The 19,091-nt window shown below is 35.4% G+C and overlaps 1 protein-coding gene across 1 annotated transcript; it reads left to right on the plus strand.

Moving 5' to 3' along the window:
• The first annotated feature begins 16,058 nt into the window (after positions 1 to 16,058).
• On the plus strand, positions 16,059 to 18,536 carry LOC136230727 (low-specificity L-threonine aldolase 1-like). The gene is made up of 9 exons (XM_066019895.1): positions 16,059 to 16,194; positions 16,426 to 16,873; positions 16,963 to 17,074; positions 17,369 to 17,440; positions 17,499 to 17,631; positions 17,716 to 17,774; positions 18,028 to 18,128; positions 18,214 to 18,280; positions 18,374 to 18,536. Exons 1-9 carry the CDS (start codon positions 16,110 to 16,112, stop codon positions 18,401 to 18,403), a joined length of 1,107 nt encoding a protein of 368 aa, XP_065875967.1. The 5' UTR covers positions 16,059 to 16,109; the 3' UTR covers positions 18,404 to 18,536.
• The last annotated feature ends 555 nt before the right edge of the window (positions 18,537 to 19,091 follow it).

Here is a 19,091-nt window from a genome sequence, read left to right on the forward strand (position 1 = left end):
TATTCCAAATTACATAGGAAATATGATTTGTGTTAGTTAGGGATCGCTATAATCGTCTCTAACACATCTTTGGATTCGGTTCTCTATATAATATAAATGTACTATAAGCTGTCAATTGAATAATAAGTGTGTGTAATTATACAGAAATCACAGATCTAGTATGGTGTGACAGTCTCTAAAGGTTTAAACACCAAAAGATGTCGACTATGTCAAATTCTTCCTCCTCAACCTTCTCCGGTTCTTATCTGGAAATAGTTTATCTACAGCAAAGCAATAGCATAGGATAATTATGTTGTACGCATTTAGAAGTATCAACGGCAACTCAAACTGAAATAGAAACAGAAACCCATATCGAAAACATTATTTCTAAGAAAATTTAGTTAAGAAACGGTAATAAAAACGGAAACGAAACGCAGAAATGCTAACGAAGCAGAGTTTCGGCACAACACAGCGTACAACCTTTTTTGTTGAGTCTCTGTCACAAATTCTCCAAGCAATCTGCTTCATAATTTTAAAATTTCTATTCATTTTATTGGTTCATAATTTAAATTATTTTTTGAGTGGAACAATCTTGCATTATTTTTCTTTAATTTTCTTTCAAGATTTTATTATTTATTTCTTATTTCGGATTTTGTATGTTTTTTTTTTCTTTTCAATGTGATTCTTTAATTTAAATTTTTGAAAAATATTATCATGTGGAATGTGATCATTTAATTTGTACTTTAAAAAAATTTATCGTGCACCATGTGATAATTTTATTTATATATTTGATATTCTTAAAAATTCAATTTAATATTCAATCAAGTTTGCTTCAAATTCAATCAAGTTGATAAGTTTTCTCTATAATTAATTAGTCGGACTAATGAGCTTAAGGTTGCTTAGATAATTTTTTTTTTTTAAACAAGAAAGGACCCTCAACCCACCCCACCCATGTGATTCGAACCCATAACCTCTAAGATCATAGGTAATGCTTAGATAATTTTCAGATGCCGTATTTTTTTCAAATAAAGTTCACTGCATATATTATAGGTTAAATTTAAATTTTCTTTTTTTAGAGATTAAATTTAAAATTTCTAGTTACAAAGTACCCACGGGCGGATACAGGCCCCTCTGACTATCGGAACCACCATGACCAGGGATAGTTTCAACCTATAAAATTTGAGACTGTGAGATTGTAGTGGTTCAGGCCTCTGAATTAGCATCCAAAATTTAAGCTCTCCCTAAATTCAAATTTCTAGTTTTTTTTAGCTTGTTAGGCTCTTCCTAAATCCAAATTTCTTATTTTTTTCCTCCTATTAGACCATCCCTAAATCCGATTTTTTTTATTAGACATAATTTCTTTTACATGTTACAAACCTTAAACACAATCTAACTTAATTTTGAGAAGTTTTATATTGGTACTTAAAAATTGCTTATTGATGACCGCTCAGCTTATAACACGTATATATAAGGAAAAAATTTGAACAAATTCGATTTAACAATTCTTTTACTTGCACACTTATAAAATCGTTCCCCCCAACCGACCTATCATGTATTCGCTACTGAAAGTACCTAACAATCAACATCAAGCCTTTATTAATATTGGTTTCAAAAAAAAAAGGGTAAATTCAAAAAAAAACCTCTGTGGTTTGATGTTGTTCCAAAAAAAAACCCTTGTGGTTTGTTTTTACAAAAAAAAAGGACTGTGGTTTCACCGTTACCCGAAAAACGAAAAAGGGCTTAACACCGTTAAAAATGCTGACGTGGCAAGGGGTAGAGTTGGAATTTTTTATTTTTTTTTAATTTTTCTTTTTCTTTTTCTTCTTCTTCATCTTCTTCCTCTTTTTCTTCTTCTTCTTCTTCTTCTTCTTCCTCTTCTTCTTCTTCTTCTTCTTCTCTTTCTTCTTCCTCTCTCTCTCTCTTCTTCTTTTTTTTTCTTCTTTTTTTTCTTTTCTTTTTTTAATTTCCAGAATTCTGGAAAATTTCCAGAATTTCTGGAAAATCGCCATCAAAACCACCGTCTCTCCCATCGCCAATGCCCTAAAAAAGTAACACAATCCGCCGTGGAAAACGCGATTACAGGTTTTGAAAGCTGAATTTGGTGAAAAATCTCCTGTTTCGAGCTGATTGGATTTCCGGTGGAGACGATGACACCGAGAGATAAGAGAGAGAAGCAGAGGATTGGAATAACGACCACATATCAATACACTCAACATGAAATCCATGGCCACATTTCTTCAACCTTCTCCCAATTTCATTTTCCTCGAACACGTTTAAGCAAATCACGCATTCTAAGCTCTTCTCCTGTTCTTCCTCTCTGTGGAAAACGAAGAGCGGAATTGAGGCGATGAGTGAGGGATCGAGTCCCTTGGATTTGGAAGGAGACAGAAGAAATGTTGAAGGAGGAGGATTAAAGGTGTATGAATTTACAGATGCGGAGGTTGAAGATGGAGATGGAGATGGAGATGGAGAGAAGAACCATCTGGCGTAGATATGGAGGAGAAGAACGAAGAGAATGACGACGAGAAGGGAAATAATTGCGGCTAACATTATGTTTGTGTCGTATGAAGATATGCTGTTAATCAACTCATTTTTACCCATTGATTTTTGGATTTTGATTTGGATTTGGATTTCAAACTCTGAACATTAATGAAGATAATCATCAATGGAGAAGGAAGAAGGAAGAGGAAGAGGAAGAAGAAGAAGGAGGAGAGAGAGAGAGGGAAAAAAATAAAAAAATAAAAAAAAATTTGAATTTCCAACCTTACCATTGTGCCACGTCAGCATTTTAACACCGTTAAGCCCTTTTCCGTTTTTCGGGTAACGGCGCAAACCATAGTCCTTTTTTTTTAAAAAAAACAAACCACAAGGGTTTTTTTGGAACAACATCAAACCACAGGGGGTTTTTTTGGAATTTACCCCAAAAAAAAGCCTTCATTAATATTACGTTGATAGTTTTTAGAGGTGAGCAAAGTAACTCATAAACCGAACGGAATAAATATTTTGATTCAATTTTAAAATTGAGGTAGTTTAATTATAGTTATTTCAAAAAATAAAATCAGTTTAATTAAAATGGAAACAAATTATATACAATATTAATATATATATGTGTATTTATTCTATATTTTTATGATTTTAGTTAGTTATTTAATATGTTACTATTTACTACCACTGCGCCGTTAATAAAAAAAAATATGTTACTATTTACTACATACTAGTTTTTTTGTTTGATATTTATTATACATTTTTTTATCATATTATAATATATTTTGTTCGGTTATTAGTTAGTAATCGTTAAATTCAATCTGGTTAAATTAAATTATGGAATCTAGATTCAGATTTTTTAGGGTAGAGTCAGTTTTGATAATGAGAATTCAATCCGATTAACCCATAATTCGGTTCAATTAACTGAACCGAACTCAACCAACACTCACCCTTAATAGTTTCTGAAATTCCAAATGATTGTAATCTTTTTAATAATTATTGATTCAGATATGCAACATTATTTTATAGGATAAAATGAAGAGGCTATTTTCATAATGTTTTATTTTTCAACGGTATTCATGCCATTTTCCCTATAAAAGTAAGGGATTTCTTCCACAAATTCGTAATTTTGCTACAAAGTCTATTTGATAAGAATCTTGAAGAACAATTCAACAATCTCTTGCTGCAGCCCTCCCTCCCTTCCTCTACATCTTTTCAGGTAATTAACAAATTGTTTTACGTTAATCAAGGGCTTAAATAAACCACCATTTAACCCTTAACCTATTAAAAATAGTTGTGTTTGCTCCTATTGTTTCAGGACTTTGACCTCTTAATCTATAAAAGATATTTGTGTTTTTTCTCTAACATATAGTAATCAATCACATTTAGTACCACTTAAATAGAAATTAGCGTTTATATAAAGAGACTCCTTAAATAAATAAGATTCATGATTACTTATCGCAACAAGATTATTACAATATTTCGTCAATCTTCTTAGTTATAATAGTTTTCTTATAATATTTCATACTTGAAAACCATTTGTTTGTCCGGTTCTATCCAGAGAATAACGCCAGTTCTTTTCTGCTCGGTTTTTTTTATATTCAATTGCTTTTTCTTGAATTTCTTTATATATGTGTGTAAAAAATAAAAAAGTTTTTATCCTCCAAGCATGAAGAAAGATCACCAGTATAAGAATAAAATACACATCCATAACTAGGGTTCCAAATATTTTGCAACCTTCATTTGTAGGAAAAGCCCTCACCGAACCTTTGCATCAGCTAACAAAATTATATGGCTCAATTATGCATTTCGGTCTTGGCCAAATCAAATCAAATTATATGGCTCAATAAACTATACATTATTTAGAGGGTGTTTGTTTCAGCTTTTCGGATGAGCGTTTAACGTTTAATTCCAAATCGCAGGAAATATAGTATTTGGTTAGGTTTATATAACAGTAGTGTTTAGCATTTTCTCTAGAAACTGCAGCGTTCTAGAGCGTTTCACGAAAAACTCATATTTGGAGCTTTTCATAAACAGCTGTTTGTAGTTATTTGTTATTGACAAAAAATATTCTTCTTATTTCCACAATATATTTTTAAAACATGTCCATATTAGACATTTTAAATCCGAACAGCAACAGTTCAATATAATTTTACCAAATACTAGTAATTAAACAGCTAATAACAAACAGCTAACAACTTACTGCAACTGCAAAGTAACAGCAACCGCCAGGGCCGGCTCTAGGGGGAGGCCGCCTAGGGCCTCCGATCGGTATTTTTTTAAAATTTGATAATTATTAAAAAAATTATGGTTAAAAGGTATATAGATTTAAATATATAACAAAAGATACTGCTAGACTGAATGGTAAAGACATAGTGGAGATGTTTATAAGGGTGATGATTCAATTCTCTGGATTAGCACTTTTTTTGTTCACATTTTCTTTTATTTTTTTCTTTCTTTCTTTGACAACACGAATGTATAAATTATTATTTTGTTATTGTAGTTATTTTTAAATTTTTTATTTTTTTAATAAATTACAAGATGAAATTCACTTATAAATTGTAATTTGGTGCAAAATGTTATTTAGACTCCGATTTATTTAAAATTTTAATATTTTACCACTAATTTATTATTTGATCACATTTAGACCACAAACTATTTAAATTGATGAAATTTCACTCAATTTTGATGATTATTTGGATCAACATTTATTAGTTCATTTTTTCTCTTATTTTTTTTCTTTCTTTTGACAACACCTATACTGATTTTTTCTGAACTTTTTTTCATATTTGGAAACAATGTATAAACTATTATTTTGTTATTGTAGTGATTTTTTTAAATTTTTTATTTTTTTAATTACAAGACGAAATGCACTTATAAATTACAATTTGTAATTTGGTATAAAATGTTATTTAGACTCTGATTTATTTAAAATTTTAATATTTGGCCACTAATTTATCATTTGGTCACATTTGGATCATATACTATTCAAATTGATGAAATTCTACTTAATTTTGATGAAGCCTTGATAAAATTGTTTCCTTATGATATGTGATGATATTTTAACATATGGGCTTGATATGTCTTACGTTTTAAAGTTGATTTACCCAAATAATTAATGAGATTAAAACAAGAAAACAAATCTCTAAACTAAAATTTATCAAGTCTAGTTATCAAAATATCATCATATGTCAATAATTCTATTAAGTTTCCATCCAAATTGGATTGAAATTTCACCAATTGGGATAGTTCAGTAGCCAAATGATAAAATTTTGGATAGATCAAGATGACAAGATTTCTTGGATCAATCGATGTCCAAATAGGGATTTAAGCCTGTAATTCATAATAAATACGCGACTCAACCAATTTTTAATCTCGAAGATACTTTCCATAGAATCTTGCGATTAGGTTCAAGTTCAGCCGTCCAAGATTAATTTCTAGAAATTAATACTTTGTCATCTGCTTGCTTCTCGTATGACTGGTGAGAAGAAACTTTTTTTTTTATGGAAGAAGAAACTTTATTTTAAATATATAAAAGAAAACTCGATTTTACATGTACAAAAGCAAGAAGAATAATAATATCTTAGCTTTATGTTATTATTATATGACTTGAATTGTAGTTAATAATTTATTGATTTTACTATTTAATATTTATTATTTCTAAAATAGTATTAGATTTAGATATGAAAAAAAATGCACAATACGCCTAGGGCCTCCAAAATGCTGGAGACGGCCCTGGCAACCGCAACAGCTATTAGCTAACAGCTGAACCAAACAGGCCCTTCAAATTGGACTTTTTTTCCAATCCCAATCTAATAGAGAAATTTAGTGTTCGTTTGGTTTACTTGTTGTTTCTTGTTACGGGTTGCTGTTGGAAAAAACTGTTTTTCCAAAAAACCGAGATTTCATGTTTTTTTAAAATGCTACTTTTCAGCTATGAAAGACAAAAATGGATGTCTAACCAAACACTTAAACGTCTCCCTTTTGCAGTGAAAAGGCAAACAGAATGAGAAAATTGAGTAATCAAACACCCCCTTAGATTAAAAAAAAATTATCTATGATTATGTCAAATAGTAATTTGAATTGTGTTAAACTACCTAAATTATTATTTTTAATATATTTTAAGGACTAACATTCATAAATTAGGGGTATAGGATATATTATCTATGATTATGTCTAACCAAACACTTAAAAGTCTCCCTTTTTGATTAAAAAGGCAAATAGAATGAGAAAATCGAGTAATCAAACACCCCCTTAGTTTAAATTTTTTTTATCTATGATTATGTCAAATAGTAATTTGAATTATGTTCAACTACCTAAATTATTATTTTTAATATATTTTAAGGACTGACATTCATAAATTAGGGGTATAGGATATATTTTTCAGGGGTTAGAATTTATAAATTGGGGTTTAGAATTTTTAAATTATGGCATAAAAGTATACTTTATTTGTGATATAAAAAAATAATGACATATTGAGAACTGATTTTGATAGTATGATTTAATTGTAATTTTATAATTAATTATGATTTTCATGAAAAATGCTCAATTTAATATAACCCATATGGATTCATCATCACCATGTTTCAATTTATTACAACAATGTTGATATCAAACTATTAGTATTTCAAAGTTAATCCATTATAAAAATCATGAAACTTAACGTTCAAAGTTTTTCAAAAGTGGTGGTTCTTTTACTTTTTATTTAATTATTTTTTAAAATAAAAAATAAAAAATCAGGGTCACTCGGGTTTCGGGTTGACCCCAATTCTTATCGGAGTGTTGAAGATCCACAAACTCAACATAACCCACGTGAAAACCTAACCGGCTCCCGATCCGACCGGTCCGATCCGTGTTTGACAACACTAATTGATTATTATAAACGCTTCATAACTGAGGGGATATTCGTGGTGACCAAATCTGAAATGCTATATGGCACGAGATCTGTTGTTTGGCCGCAGTGTTCGGCAGCTATAACCAACTTGCCTTGCAAATGCGAACTCGCCTATTGACTACTTTTTTGAATGAAACTAGGGGGGGCGAATCAGAGCCGTAAATCCCAACTAGGTTGGCACCTACCGCAAACTAAAATGCCCGAGCCTGCTTTATTAAAAGGATGAAAGAATCAAAGTACATACATACAAATAACTAACTAACCGAACCTATAAACAGAACGGTTATTAATGTTTTCGCTAATAAATTCCAAACAAGAAGCTGGCGGGGAATCCCACCAGCAAGAACCAATGCTTAAACGTCCAAAATTGGCCAAGCAGTTTGCCACCTTGTTGCCTTCCCTGTATATGTGTGTAATCAGCACCTGTATTTGCTCGATTTGGTTCAGACAATCCTCCCAATCCCATCTGAGATCCCAAGGAACCTTACTCGATCTGGTGCGGAACATATTGACTACAAAAGCAGAGTAACTTTCCAGCCATAGTCTGTCCCAACCCTTGTCATAAGCGAACTGAATAGCCACCATCGCGGCTTTTAACTCTGCTAAGTGCGTGAGCGGAAGGTTAACATGTGAGGCGAAGGCACCAATCATCCGCCCTGAGCTGTTGCGAAATATGCCTCCGTATCCCGCCGTAACATTCATAACCGAGCCATTCGTATTGCATTTTATCCAGCCCTCTGTCGGGCGCTGCCAGGTAAATTACTTTGGGCGCTTTTGATCTACGGGGTAGGATGGCTAAACTGTCGAGAGTTCGCTGTTCAACCATCGAGTTCCATACGGTACCTTTACTGATCCTGTCAGCTTGATTAATCTATTTCCATAAATATCTTAACGCTACGAAAATGGATGGAGTGATCCCGTCATGCACACACTCATTTCTCATTCTCCAAATCACCCAAATTATATGGACAATTGCACTATGCCAAAGCGCAGAGATTTGTGTGCTGAATCGCATTTCCAACGCCTGCAAAATCCTATCCTGTAACCCACTCACAGACGTTAATCTTCTACCAAACAAATTCCCGATAGTCTCCCATAGAGATTCCGTAAAGCCACAGTTGACGAAATTGTGATCTGAATCTTCCTGATTCGTCGTACAAAAACAACATTGTGACGCCAACGATATTCCTCTTTTCTGAATCTCCTCATGCGTCGGTAGCCGATGATGGAACGCCCTCCAAACAATAAAAGAATGAGAATGAGGGATATACGGCTTCCAAATTTTGCTAATTGGATGCGTTCTCGGAGGCGGAAGCAGCCACCTATAGAATAAAGAAACTGTGAAGCCCCCGTCTGTCGCCGGCTTCCAAATGCACAGATCCATGCCATGTTTTTGGACTCGGGTATTCTGAACTTCCTCTCTAATCTCCGGAGGCAGTGGCGGTAGATCAACCCATCTATTTTCCCTGCGAAACTCGCATATCGTGTCCTGGTACTGCATACGGTCCGCCTCCTCGAGTCCGATACGGTCCGCCACCGTAGGGACTATCCATTTCGAGTTCCAGAAATTCAGAGCCGAATTTTCCCCAATCATCCATTGACAGTTTTTGCGTAGTTTTGCATAAGCCATTTTGACAGAGCCCCAAATTGAAGAACATGAAATAGTCTTAACAAGGTCAGCCTTGTTTATGAAACGCGATTTGAGGAGATTAAAACACAACGATGATTCCGCTAGTATTCCCCAAGCTAATTTACCGTTTAGCTCCATGTTCATGGTTTCCAAATTCTTCATGCCCCCCCCCCCCTCCCCCTCAGATATCGATTTCTTGCAGAGTTACCAGGAAGTGGTTACCAATTTCCGGATCTCAGTTGAACCAGACCAAATGAAGTTTTTCATTTTCCGCGAGAGGTCTTTCAATAGGAGCCGTGGCCATTTGTATACAATGAAGGAGTGAATGAGGGAACTGCTAATTACCATCTTCACCAGAGTCATTCTACCTGCCATCGAGAGGAACGTGCCCTTCCATCTCGCAAAAGCATTAACCGCTTTGTCAGCTAACCTCTTAAGTTGCGCCGATCTCGGGATGCCCCAGAATAGCGGAATGCCTAGATACATAAATGGCACCTTTCCCAGTCGAATTCTAGTACCCTCGGCCAGCTTCAAACTCCTTCGTGGAGTGATATGCTTTCCCACAAATAGTTCCAACTTACACCAATTAACCCTTTGGCCCGATATACTGCCATATTTTTCAAACTCTGCGGTTATATTCCTGACGTTAGCCAGAGTGGCCCTGCAAAACAGTAAAATATCATCTGCATATAACAGGTGAGTGGGCATGTGATGACTTGCCGAGTAATTAACAGGCATAATCTTGCCATCATCCTGCATTTTCGACAGTGATCTGCTGAGGAAATCTTCCGCAATACTGAAAAGTAGAGGAGACAGCGGATCTCCTTGTCGGACGCCGTGGGAGCAACCAAAGTAACTCGAGACCCCCACCGGTTTCATAATAGAGATCCGAGCTGATGACAGTATGTTCAGTATCCAGTCACAAAACTGAAGGGAAAAGCCAACGAGTCAAGCACCTCCAAAAGGAAGTTCCAGTCAATGGTATCAAATGCTTTCGTGATATCAATCTTCATACTCATATTACCCCCGAAGCATTTTTTTCTGTAGCGCGTTCACCCCCTCCGACGCCACTGCAATGCATTGGTGAATGATGCGCCCTTTTATGAAACCAAATTGATTGGGAGAGACAATTTCCTTTGCTATCAGTGAGAGCCTGTCATCCAGGATCTTGGAGATAATTTTGAATACGAAGTTACTCATTACAATCGGTCTAAATTGTTCAATTCTCATCACCCCCTCCATCTTGGGAATTAATGTCATAATGCTTGAGTTAAGGCCTGTGGAGATCTTCCCTGAATTAAAGAAACAAAGTACTGCTCTACAGACGTCAGCGCCCACCACATCCCAGAAAGATTGAAAGAAGATTCCAGTGAAGCCGTCCGGTCCTGGGGCCCTAGTCGGGTTCATCTCCATGACCACTTGCTTAATCTCTAGCTACGAAGGGACACGCACCAGAGAGCTGTTCATCTCTTCTGAAACCAAATGCGGAATTACCCCATTCATTGATGATAAGTCCACCGGTTCAGAATTGGGGTTGGCGAAGAGCTGCGCATAGTAATTGGTGATATGCTCCGCCATTTCATTTTCATTTGTGTACAAATTACCCTTAATGGTCAAAGCTTTTATCCCGGCAGCTGCTTTGCGCTGATTAGCCATCCTGTGGAAGAAGTTGGAGTTTCTATCCCCGAGTGCTAACCAATTCACTCTGCTTTTCTCTTTCAGAAACATTTCTTTCTGCAGCAGATGTGAATCAAGCAATGCATGAGCCTGAAGCTCCTGTTCATGCAGCTCGGTAGAGAAACCATTATTCGATATATCCATCTGAATACGTGCCAACGCTGTCTCACTAGCAGCAATATTAGTGTCAAAGTGCCCAAATACCTCTTTATTCCACTTCCTCAACACCGACCTAAGACCTCTGAGCTTGTAACAAATGGTTTGCATCGCTCCCAGATCCGGATGAACATCAGTCCAGTATTTTCGGATCACCTCCCTGAGACCCTGGTATGAGATCCACATTGATTGAAAGCAGAATCTTCCACCCACAAGATCTTTTTATTCAAAACGCACCAACAACGGATGATGATCTGACCGATGTCGAGTAAGCACCAAGCAACTAACCGACCAGAATTCTTCAAAATCCCCCAAAACCAGCGCTCTATCAAGCCGACTGTCTATCCGGGCCTGAGCCTGTTTGCCATTGGTCCATGTGTAAAATGAACCCATGGTTTGAACCTCTCTCCATTCTCCTGCGTCATGGAAGGCTCTAAAATCTCTGCACGGACGAGAAGCCGGTGGGTTTCCGGTTTTCTCATGTGCCCCTAGAATGGCGTTGAAATCCCCCACAATCATCCACATGCCAGGATTAGACCTCTGTAGCTGATTGATCTCATCAAATAACAACAATCTTCTATTTGCCCAAATACTGCCATATACAAAACAGAGATACTGAAGCTTATCCCTGATTAAGCAAGTGATAAGGATGAATTGCTCATGACAGGAATGAACTGAAACCGGGTATGATACCGACTCTGCCTTAAAAAGCCAAATGGTTTTCGTATCCCGCTGATTAGCCCCTATGAAAACCATCCCCAGACTATCCCAAAACCTCTGGCTTATAGCATCCAGATCAATCATGGTTTCCGCAATACATAAGAAGTCTGGTTTATGTGTCTTACATAAATTAAATAAAAAGCTTTGGGTACCTGTATTGAAGATACCTCTGCAATTCCAATAGAGCACTGTCATTTAAAATGAACAGGCATTTTGCTGACCCTTTTCCCTCGGGTTTTTTGAGTCGTTGTTGGACTAGGACGGTTTCCTCCCTTCTTCTTCGAAGTCACAGTTTCCCAGTTTTCTCCTTCCATTTCATCCGCCCAACTACCATGATTCGTATTTTCTGATCCCTCAGGCATTGAGGAATTACTGATATTTGAGTTACCCGGTGAAGGTAGCCTCCCCAAGTTCTCATCCTCGAACTGTTCCGGGCTGTTAAGGCTTATGTCCGGCTTGTCTATGTCGACATTGCTTTCATTCTCTTTATTCTCGATTACATCCTCAGCTTGAGTTGAAACAACGGCCTCTTTGCTTTTCTCAGCGTTACCGATTTCATCGACCTTGTCCTCCATGTTATTTACGGCCTCAGCCACCTGAATATCTTCGTTCAAGGGCGTAGACAGATCGTGTATTAATCTGCTCGTGATGTCCGTAACTGGGACCCAAGCTTTGTTCCTCTCAACCTCCCCACTACCTGCCATCGGTTTCGGCTTCTGAGTATCCGTGATCTTTTTCATCTGAAGTGACTGCGGTTTAGTATTTCTTTTACATTCATAGGCCATGTGCCCAATATTCAAGCAAACCTTGCAAAAGCTAGGGAGCTTCTCATAAACAACATCCACCCAGAATTGCTTCCCCTCCCTCTCTATTCCTAGCTTAGTCGGCAATTCAGCAGCCAGGTCCACATCCACCAACATACGTGCATAATGACCAAAATCGCCTTCTAATGTGGCTCTGTCCAATCTAATAAGACCACCAAGACCTCTAGCAATATCTGACAAAATTTGGGTATCCCAGTACTCCCAAGGTAAAGCATAAAGGTGAATCCATACATGTGCTTGCGTTGTTTTTTCTGCAAACGGGTCAAAGTCCGCCTTCCATGGTTGTAACCGGAATGTTCCTGGCTTGACGCTAATAATGCCCTTATTGATAGCAGCCGCTTTTGCAATACTTGAATTTAAAATTACCTGATAAAAACCTCTACCAATTGAGATTAGCCTCCAGGATTCTGACAGCCCCCAAATCGTAGTGAGCGTTTGCTTGAGTTCCCCAACCTTTCGTGGAGCATCACCTTTGGAGAGGATTAGTCGGCCAATTAGGGCATGTTCGCATAAGGCAAGCCTCTTTTCGTATGCCGCTTGCAAGATTTTAACGGAGCGGATGCCCCCGTAATCAGATACCGTCGCGGCCGACTCTGAAACCGGAATGATGTTCTTCGCAAGAACTGTTGAAAACAAGGGCTTAATCTGAGGTGTCGCGATATCTTTTGGAGGATTATAGCGGAGCTTTGGATTGAAGAGAACTCTGATATCGACATGGTCGTCGAGAGGGGAGAAAGAAGTCGGCAACTCTGATATTGACTACTTTAAAATTATAAATAGTTAAAAATACTGCTCTATTTGTTGGTTGGGAAATATTGTAGAGCAAAAATATTTTTCTCACTTACCTGCGTTTATTTGCTTGGGAAAATAAGCCAACATAAATTTTTAAGTTTGTCAATAGAAAATTATACGAAGAAAATGAGGAAAATGTTTTTCTCTTTTAAAAAAAAAAATCAATTTTACTAAGTTTTTGGAACGACATTATTTCTTCTTATCCTTTTAAAAACAATAGTTATCTTCCACTTCTTTCCGTTTTTTTGATGTTGTAGCCAAATATCGAAAAATATTTTATTTTCCATCACAAAATTTTCTCTTACCTAATCTTGAGCTTTTATCGAGTTGAACGAACGCTTCGGCTTATAAACAACCCCACTTCCACTCTAATGATCCCACATCAATGAGCCGAGCCGCTCATGAACGTATCGTTGTTTGGCTCTATAACTAAGCTTGAGCACGACGAAGTTGGGCTCCAAAACTCGCGAGCAGACTCAATTATAGGTTTATGAATAAGCTCATGAGCAAGTTCGATTATAATGTTCATGAACATGCTCGTGGTGAGCAAGCTTGGTTCGATTATTTTTTAATTTTTATAAAGAGGAAAATGTAAAATAACGTACTTTTGTAGATTTCAAAACTATGTAGTTTTGTACTAAGAAAATTTCAAATAAATATAATTAATGAGTTGTTCGAGAGCGAAGTTCATGAACTGAATTAATGAGATGCTCATGTGCAAAGCTCGTTAACAAAGTTGTGAACAACTCGTGACCAGTTCATGAACAGAATATTGAGCTCGAATTCGTTAATTTTCTAATCAGATGCGCCTGAAAGGCTAAAACTCTGCTCGGCTCAGGCTCAACTTGATTATATCCCTACCAACATGACATTATTTAAGTGGATGGGTCCGACTCAGTGCAAAAAAAAATCTCAAACATCAAAATGCTGGAAAATGGCACAATGGGGGTTGTTCAGCCCGCCCCAGTCGTGACCGCAACTAGGGAGGTTGCAAGCGCGACAGTGGCTCGTGACACCCTTAGCTCAGCTAGCCTTCTCTCCTCCATCCCGCTGCTACACATCTCTCATGTCCCGATGACTCCGGATTGTCTGTTTTAATCTCCACAACCATGCCTCAGAAAACTCTTGTAAAACCCTAAAATTTAATACTGCACTTGCTCTATTGAAATCAGTGGCGGAGCCAGGAAATTAGAGTTGGGGGTGCTAATTTTAGGCTTGTGATTATGGGTAATTTTTCAAAATCCAGTCCGTAAGGGCTGAGCAAAATCTTTTTAGCCTCCAGCGCGTTAAAACATCATCATTTTTGTGTTTTTGCTAAAATATTAAAAAGGTTCAACGTAAAAAGATTAAACATGTTTAGTTTTTTTTATTAATTCAATATCTAAAAAATTATAACATTTTTATATTTTTTTTATTTTTAGTTTTGAAATTTTAAAATTCAATTTAGAAATTAAGTTGTTTGAGTCTTTTTTTTTTTTTTTGATAGTAAGTTGTTTGAGTCTTAAAAATAAGAAATTAATTGTGTTTAATGGAAAACATAATAAAAATGAGTTCAAAAATATTATGAAAATAAATTAATTAATAATGGTAATATAGTTTTATAATTATTGAAAAATAAAATTCAAATAAATAAATACTTTCTAAAATAAATTGAGGTTGGGGGAAATGACCCTAGAATCTTAAAAAAAAGCAAGTGTCTTTAATCATCTAATCTAGCTTTAAACAATGAAATATTACTACATAGCTAGAGTCTATATAGACTAATATTAGGGGGCTACTGGAGGCAAAACTGCAGATACTAAGGGTGGAGCCGATGGGCGGGGGGCTCGGGCCCTCTGGGCACTGGGCTGGCTCCGCCCTGATTGAAACCTCCCTAAAATAGTGGAAAGCCAACGAAGAATGTATGATTGTTCCTAATCTGGAGCACTTTATTATAGGGTGGGCACGGTTCGGTTAACCGGTCCATTAGGCAAAAAAAATTAACCGAACCGTTATCAACGGTTTTTTAACCATTCAAACTGAAACCGGTCCATATCAATCGGTTAACCATCAACCGGTTAACCATTAATTTCGGTTAGGTTTTTCGGTTAACGGTTTTTAACCAATTCTCACTAGTTAACCAAAAATCAACGGTTAAATTTTTACCCAAACCTAAATTTTTAAACAATATTAAAATACACATAATTTCAAAAATTCAAACGAAACGAATTCATATAAAAGTTTAGAACTCAAACATAAGTATCGAACTAAAAAACAATCCATTAAGTTTACATTTAAAACATAAAGAAATGTAAATAATATTTCGTCAAAATACTTATTACAACATAAAGCAGTATAATCTATGTTATATATTTATATTATTCTATGTTATAATCTATGTATTTATATTAAGCAGTATAATCTATGTATTTATATTTATATTTGCCTTGTATTTGTCGTCAAATGGCCTATATATTTTTTTAAAAAATTATATTTATTAAACGGTTCGGTTAACCGTTAACCGCGGTTTTTGTACACTCTAACCCGAAACCGAAACCGAAACCGGTACCTATCTATTTTTTTAACCATTAAGAAAACCACCGGTTCGGTTAACCGTTTTTCCGGTTCGGTTACCAGTTTGACCGGGTTTTTTTTGCCCACCCCTACTTTATTATAATTAAACCAATTTAACCTTACATACAAAGGAAGATATACAACTCCGAAAGCAATAAATTCTAAATCTCCAAGTCAGATGCCATATGCCACAGCTTTTCTTGTCATTTCTATTTTTACTTTTTGTACATTCATGTCATTCACATTCAATTTTAGGCAAAGATTAGAGCGTAAGTTAGGCGATTTATCTTTTGATATTCTGAAGATAATTTTCCTTAGTTTCTTACTGCTATAAAACTCTACATTCTAGATAGAGATTAGAGTATAATTAAGTTTTAGGCGATTTATCTTTTCATATTCTATGCAGGGTATAAGGAAGGGAATGGTAAATCCAGTGGAGGAACTTTCTTCATATCAAGATTTCCAGAAGAAAATGACTTGCCATGGTACAAACTGTTTCAAAGATTAATATAAAATCTATAATTGGAAGTTTAGCATAAGTTTAACCTTTTAGTTCAATAGGTTTCATGACACTAATGTCATTGAATTATTGTGATTTTCCAAACTTCATCATTGAAGATGATGATTTTAGATTCTTGATATGAAGAAAGTACTATTAGTTATATGGTTTTCTTTTGAAAAGAAGTTAATTTATGGTTGATTGGGGTTTTTTGTAGCGAAAATGGTAACAAGAACTGTGGATCTTCGATCTGACACTGTGACTAAAACAACCGAATCAATGAGAGCAGCTATGGCAAATGCAGAAGTTGATGATGATGTCTTAGGATACGATCCAAGTGCCCTAAAATTAGAGACCGAAATGGCGAAAATCATGGGCAAGGAAGCAGCTCTATTTGTTCCATCAGGCACAATGGGCAACCTTATAAGTGTGCTTGTGCATTGTGACATTAGGGGAAGTGAAGTCATTCTTGGCAACAATTCTCATATCTACATTTATGAGAATGGAGGCATCTCCACTCTCGGCGGTGTCCACCCAAGGCCGGTGATGAATAACAAGGACGGAACCATGGATATCAATTTAATTGAAGCTTCAATTCGAGACCCGACTGGGTCACTTTTGTATCCAGTTACTAGGCTTATTTGTTTGGAGAATTCACACGCCAAGTACTACATATATACTAATATTCTTGTGTTGTTTGCATTTAACTTCGTTGTGTTTTACTTCTCATAGTGGTTTTTGAATTAAAATGTAGTTCTGGAGGTAAATGCCTGACTGTAGAATATACTGATAGAGTTGGAGAATTAGCTAAGAAACACGGGCTGAAGCTTCACATCGACGGGGCTCGCATTTTCAATGCAGCAATTGTAAGTTATGTTGTCAAATTTTAATATAAGTTCTATGATTGGACCTTCTTTTAGTTCAAATTGGTTCCATGACATGGTATTAGAACTTATATTAACCTCAGACAATGGTTCCTTTACAAGCATCATTAGCATAGATTTCTGGTATCTGATTGAACATAATTCTCTTTTAGGCACTTGGAGTTCATGTTCATAGGCTTGTTGAAGCTGCTGATTCAGGAATAAAATAGTTATAGTTCATTTTTATCGAATAATTTCACACACTTTCATATATGTATCTCCTTGAAATTGAACCAGGTGTGCATATCAAAAGGCTTAGGTGCACCAGTTGGTTCAGTGATTGTTGGTTCCAAACCGTTTATTGCTAAGGTAAGAACTATAATTAGCATTTTATCAGTTTTGGTAAGAAATCTAAGTCCTTGTTTAGGCTAGAATCCTTAGGAAAACATTAGGAGGTGGAATGAGACAAGTTGGTTTGCTTTGTGCTGCTGCTCTAGTTGCTCTACAAGAAAATGTTGCGAAGCTCAAGGATGATCACATTAAAACCAAGACTTTAGCAGGTTAATTATGCTTGATTCAATCATTATTTCCCTCATACTTTGCAAAGGATTACTCTAAATATATGTGGACTTTTGTATTCCCAGAGGGACTGAATCAGATCAAAGGACTAAAAGTAGATGTTGCAGCTATAGAAACCAACATTGTAAGTACTAGGGGTGCGTTTATTTTAATATTGTTGATGTTTGTTTTATTAATTTGTTCCATGACTCTGGTTTACTACTTGACAAAGAGAATCATAGATATTATTGTTATTTTTTTTAGAATCAAAACAATCAGACAAAGAAATTTAGGTTCATTCATTCCCTTTCCATTTGGTTACGCATGCACGAACCAAACGCCCTTAAACTTTAAAATTGAAGCTGCTCTATTCTCAATTAATTTGCATGGAATTGTAGATATATGTGGACATGGTAGACGGATTCAAGTTCACAGCAGAAATGGTATACAAGAAGTTGGAACAACATGGTGTACTTGTGATGATAGAAGGTCCATCAAGGTCTAGTAAATTTCCAAACACAATATCTATTTGGTGTTCAGTTTTAGATATACTAAGTAATATTATTTATTTCATTTATTATCAGGATGAGGATAGTTGTTCACCACCAAATTTCAACAAGCGATGTGGAATACACATTATCATGCTTTCAGGTAATAAAAATATGAAGATTTCCATTAAATAAGGTAATATGTCTTAAATTTTAACTAACATTTAGGTTGGCCTCTTGAACCTTGCATTTGCAGCAAGCTTTAACAGATGAAAATGGCAACTAATTAATGCATGGAGGAGGCAAATCCAATTATACTTTATGTTGTGCATTTAAATAAATTTCTTATTATCCAAGACATAAATTAAACATTTTAATTTGAAATTTCATTTTGCTAATTTGTATTTTAATAATATGTAAGTTTGTCTTGTTTTTTTTCAAATGTTTTTTTACAGTTGAATAATTGAAAATTTGATAAAATTGAAAATAAGTTATAATATTATGATATTTTAGAATTTAAAATCAATGATAAAATTAAAAAAAAATTGTAATTTCCTCCTCCCACCGTTTCTATTCTTCCGGTTTGAACTGTGTATGTTGCTTACAATATGTTCATTGGTAACCTTTTCTGGTTTAGCAAGAGCGAAAATTCTAGATTTTATATATAGAACACTAAATCTACGATATTGCAAAAAAAATTACTCAGATTCGAAAATTCGGAATGGTTTAAACGATGAAGTCTGAACAACATTTGTTTCACTAGGAATTTGGAGTTAAAAGCAATCTATGTTCCATTTGTTGTTTGTGTTAGCGGTACCTAAGAGTGTTCATGTAAAAAAATTATTCAAATCCAATCAATTCATGGATTGGCGGGTAAATAACCAATCCAACCCATGAATACTCCACAAACTTAAATTGGATTGGTTTTGGTTTGAAGTTATTAACAACAAATCAAATAATTAATTTCACATAAA

This window comes from Euphorbia lathyris, chromosome 5, assembly GCF_963576675.1.
Source record: "Euphorbia lathyris chromosome 5, ddEupLath1.1, whole genome shotgun sequence".
In the NCBI taxonomy this organism is placed as follows: Eukaryota; Viridiplantae; Streptophyta; class Magnoliopsida; order Malpighiales; family Euphorbiaceae; genus Euphorbia; species Euphorbia lathyris.

Bases quoted from the DNA above. Each gene is read 5' to 3' on its own strand.
- LOC136230727 (XM_066019895.1), top strand. From the start codon at position 16,110: ATGCAGGGTATAAGGAAGGGAATGGTAAATCCAGTGGAGGAACTTTCT. The intron at 17,075-17,368 runs GTAAGTTATGTT...AAATTGAACCAG, and splicing joins GCATTTTCAATGCAGCAATT to GTGTGCATATCAAAAGGCTT. The intron at 17,632-17,715 runs GTTAATTATGCT...TTGTATTCCCAG, and splicing joins TAAAACCAAGACTTTAGCAG to AGGGACTGAATCAGATCAAA.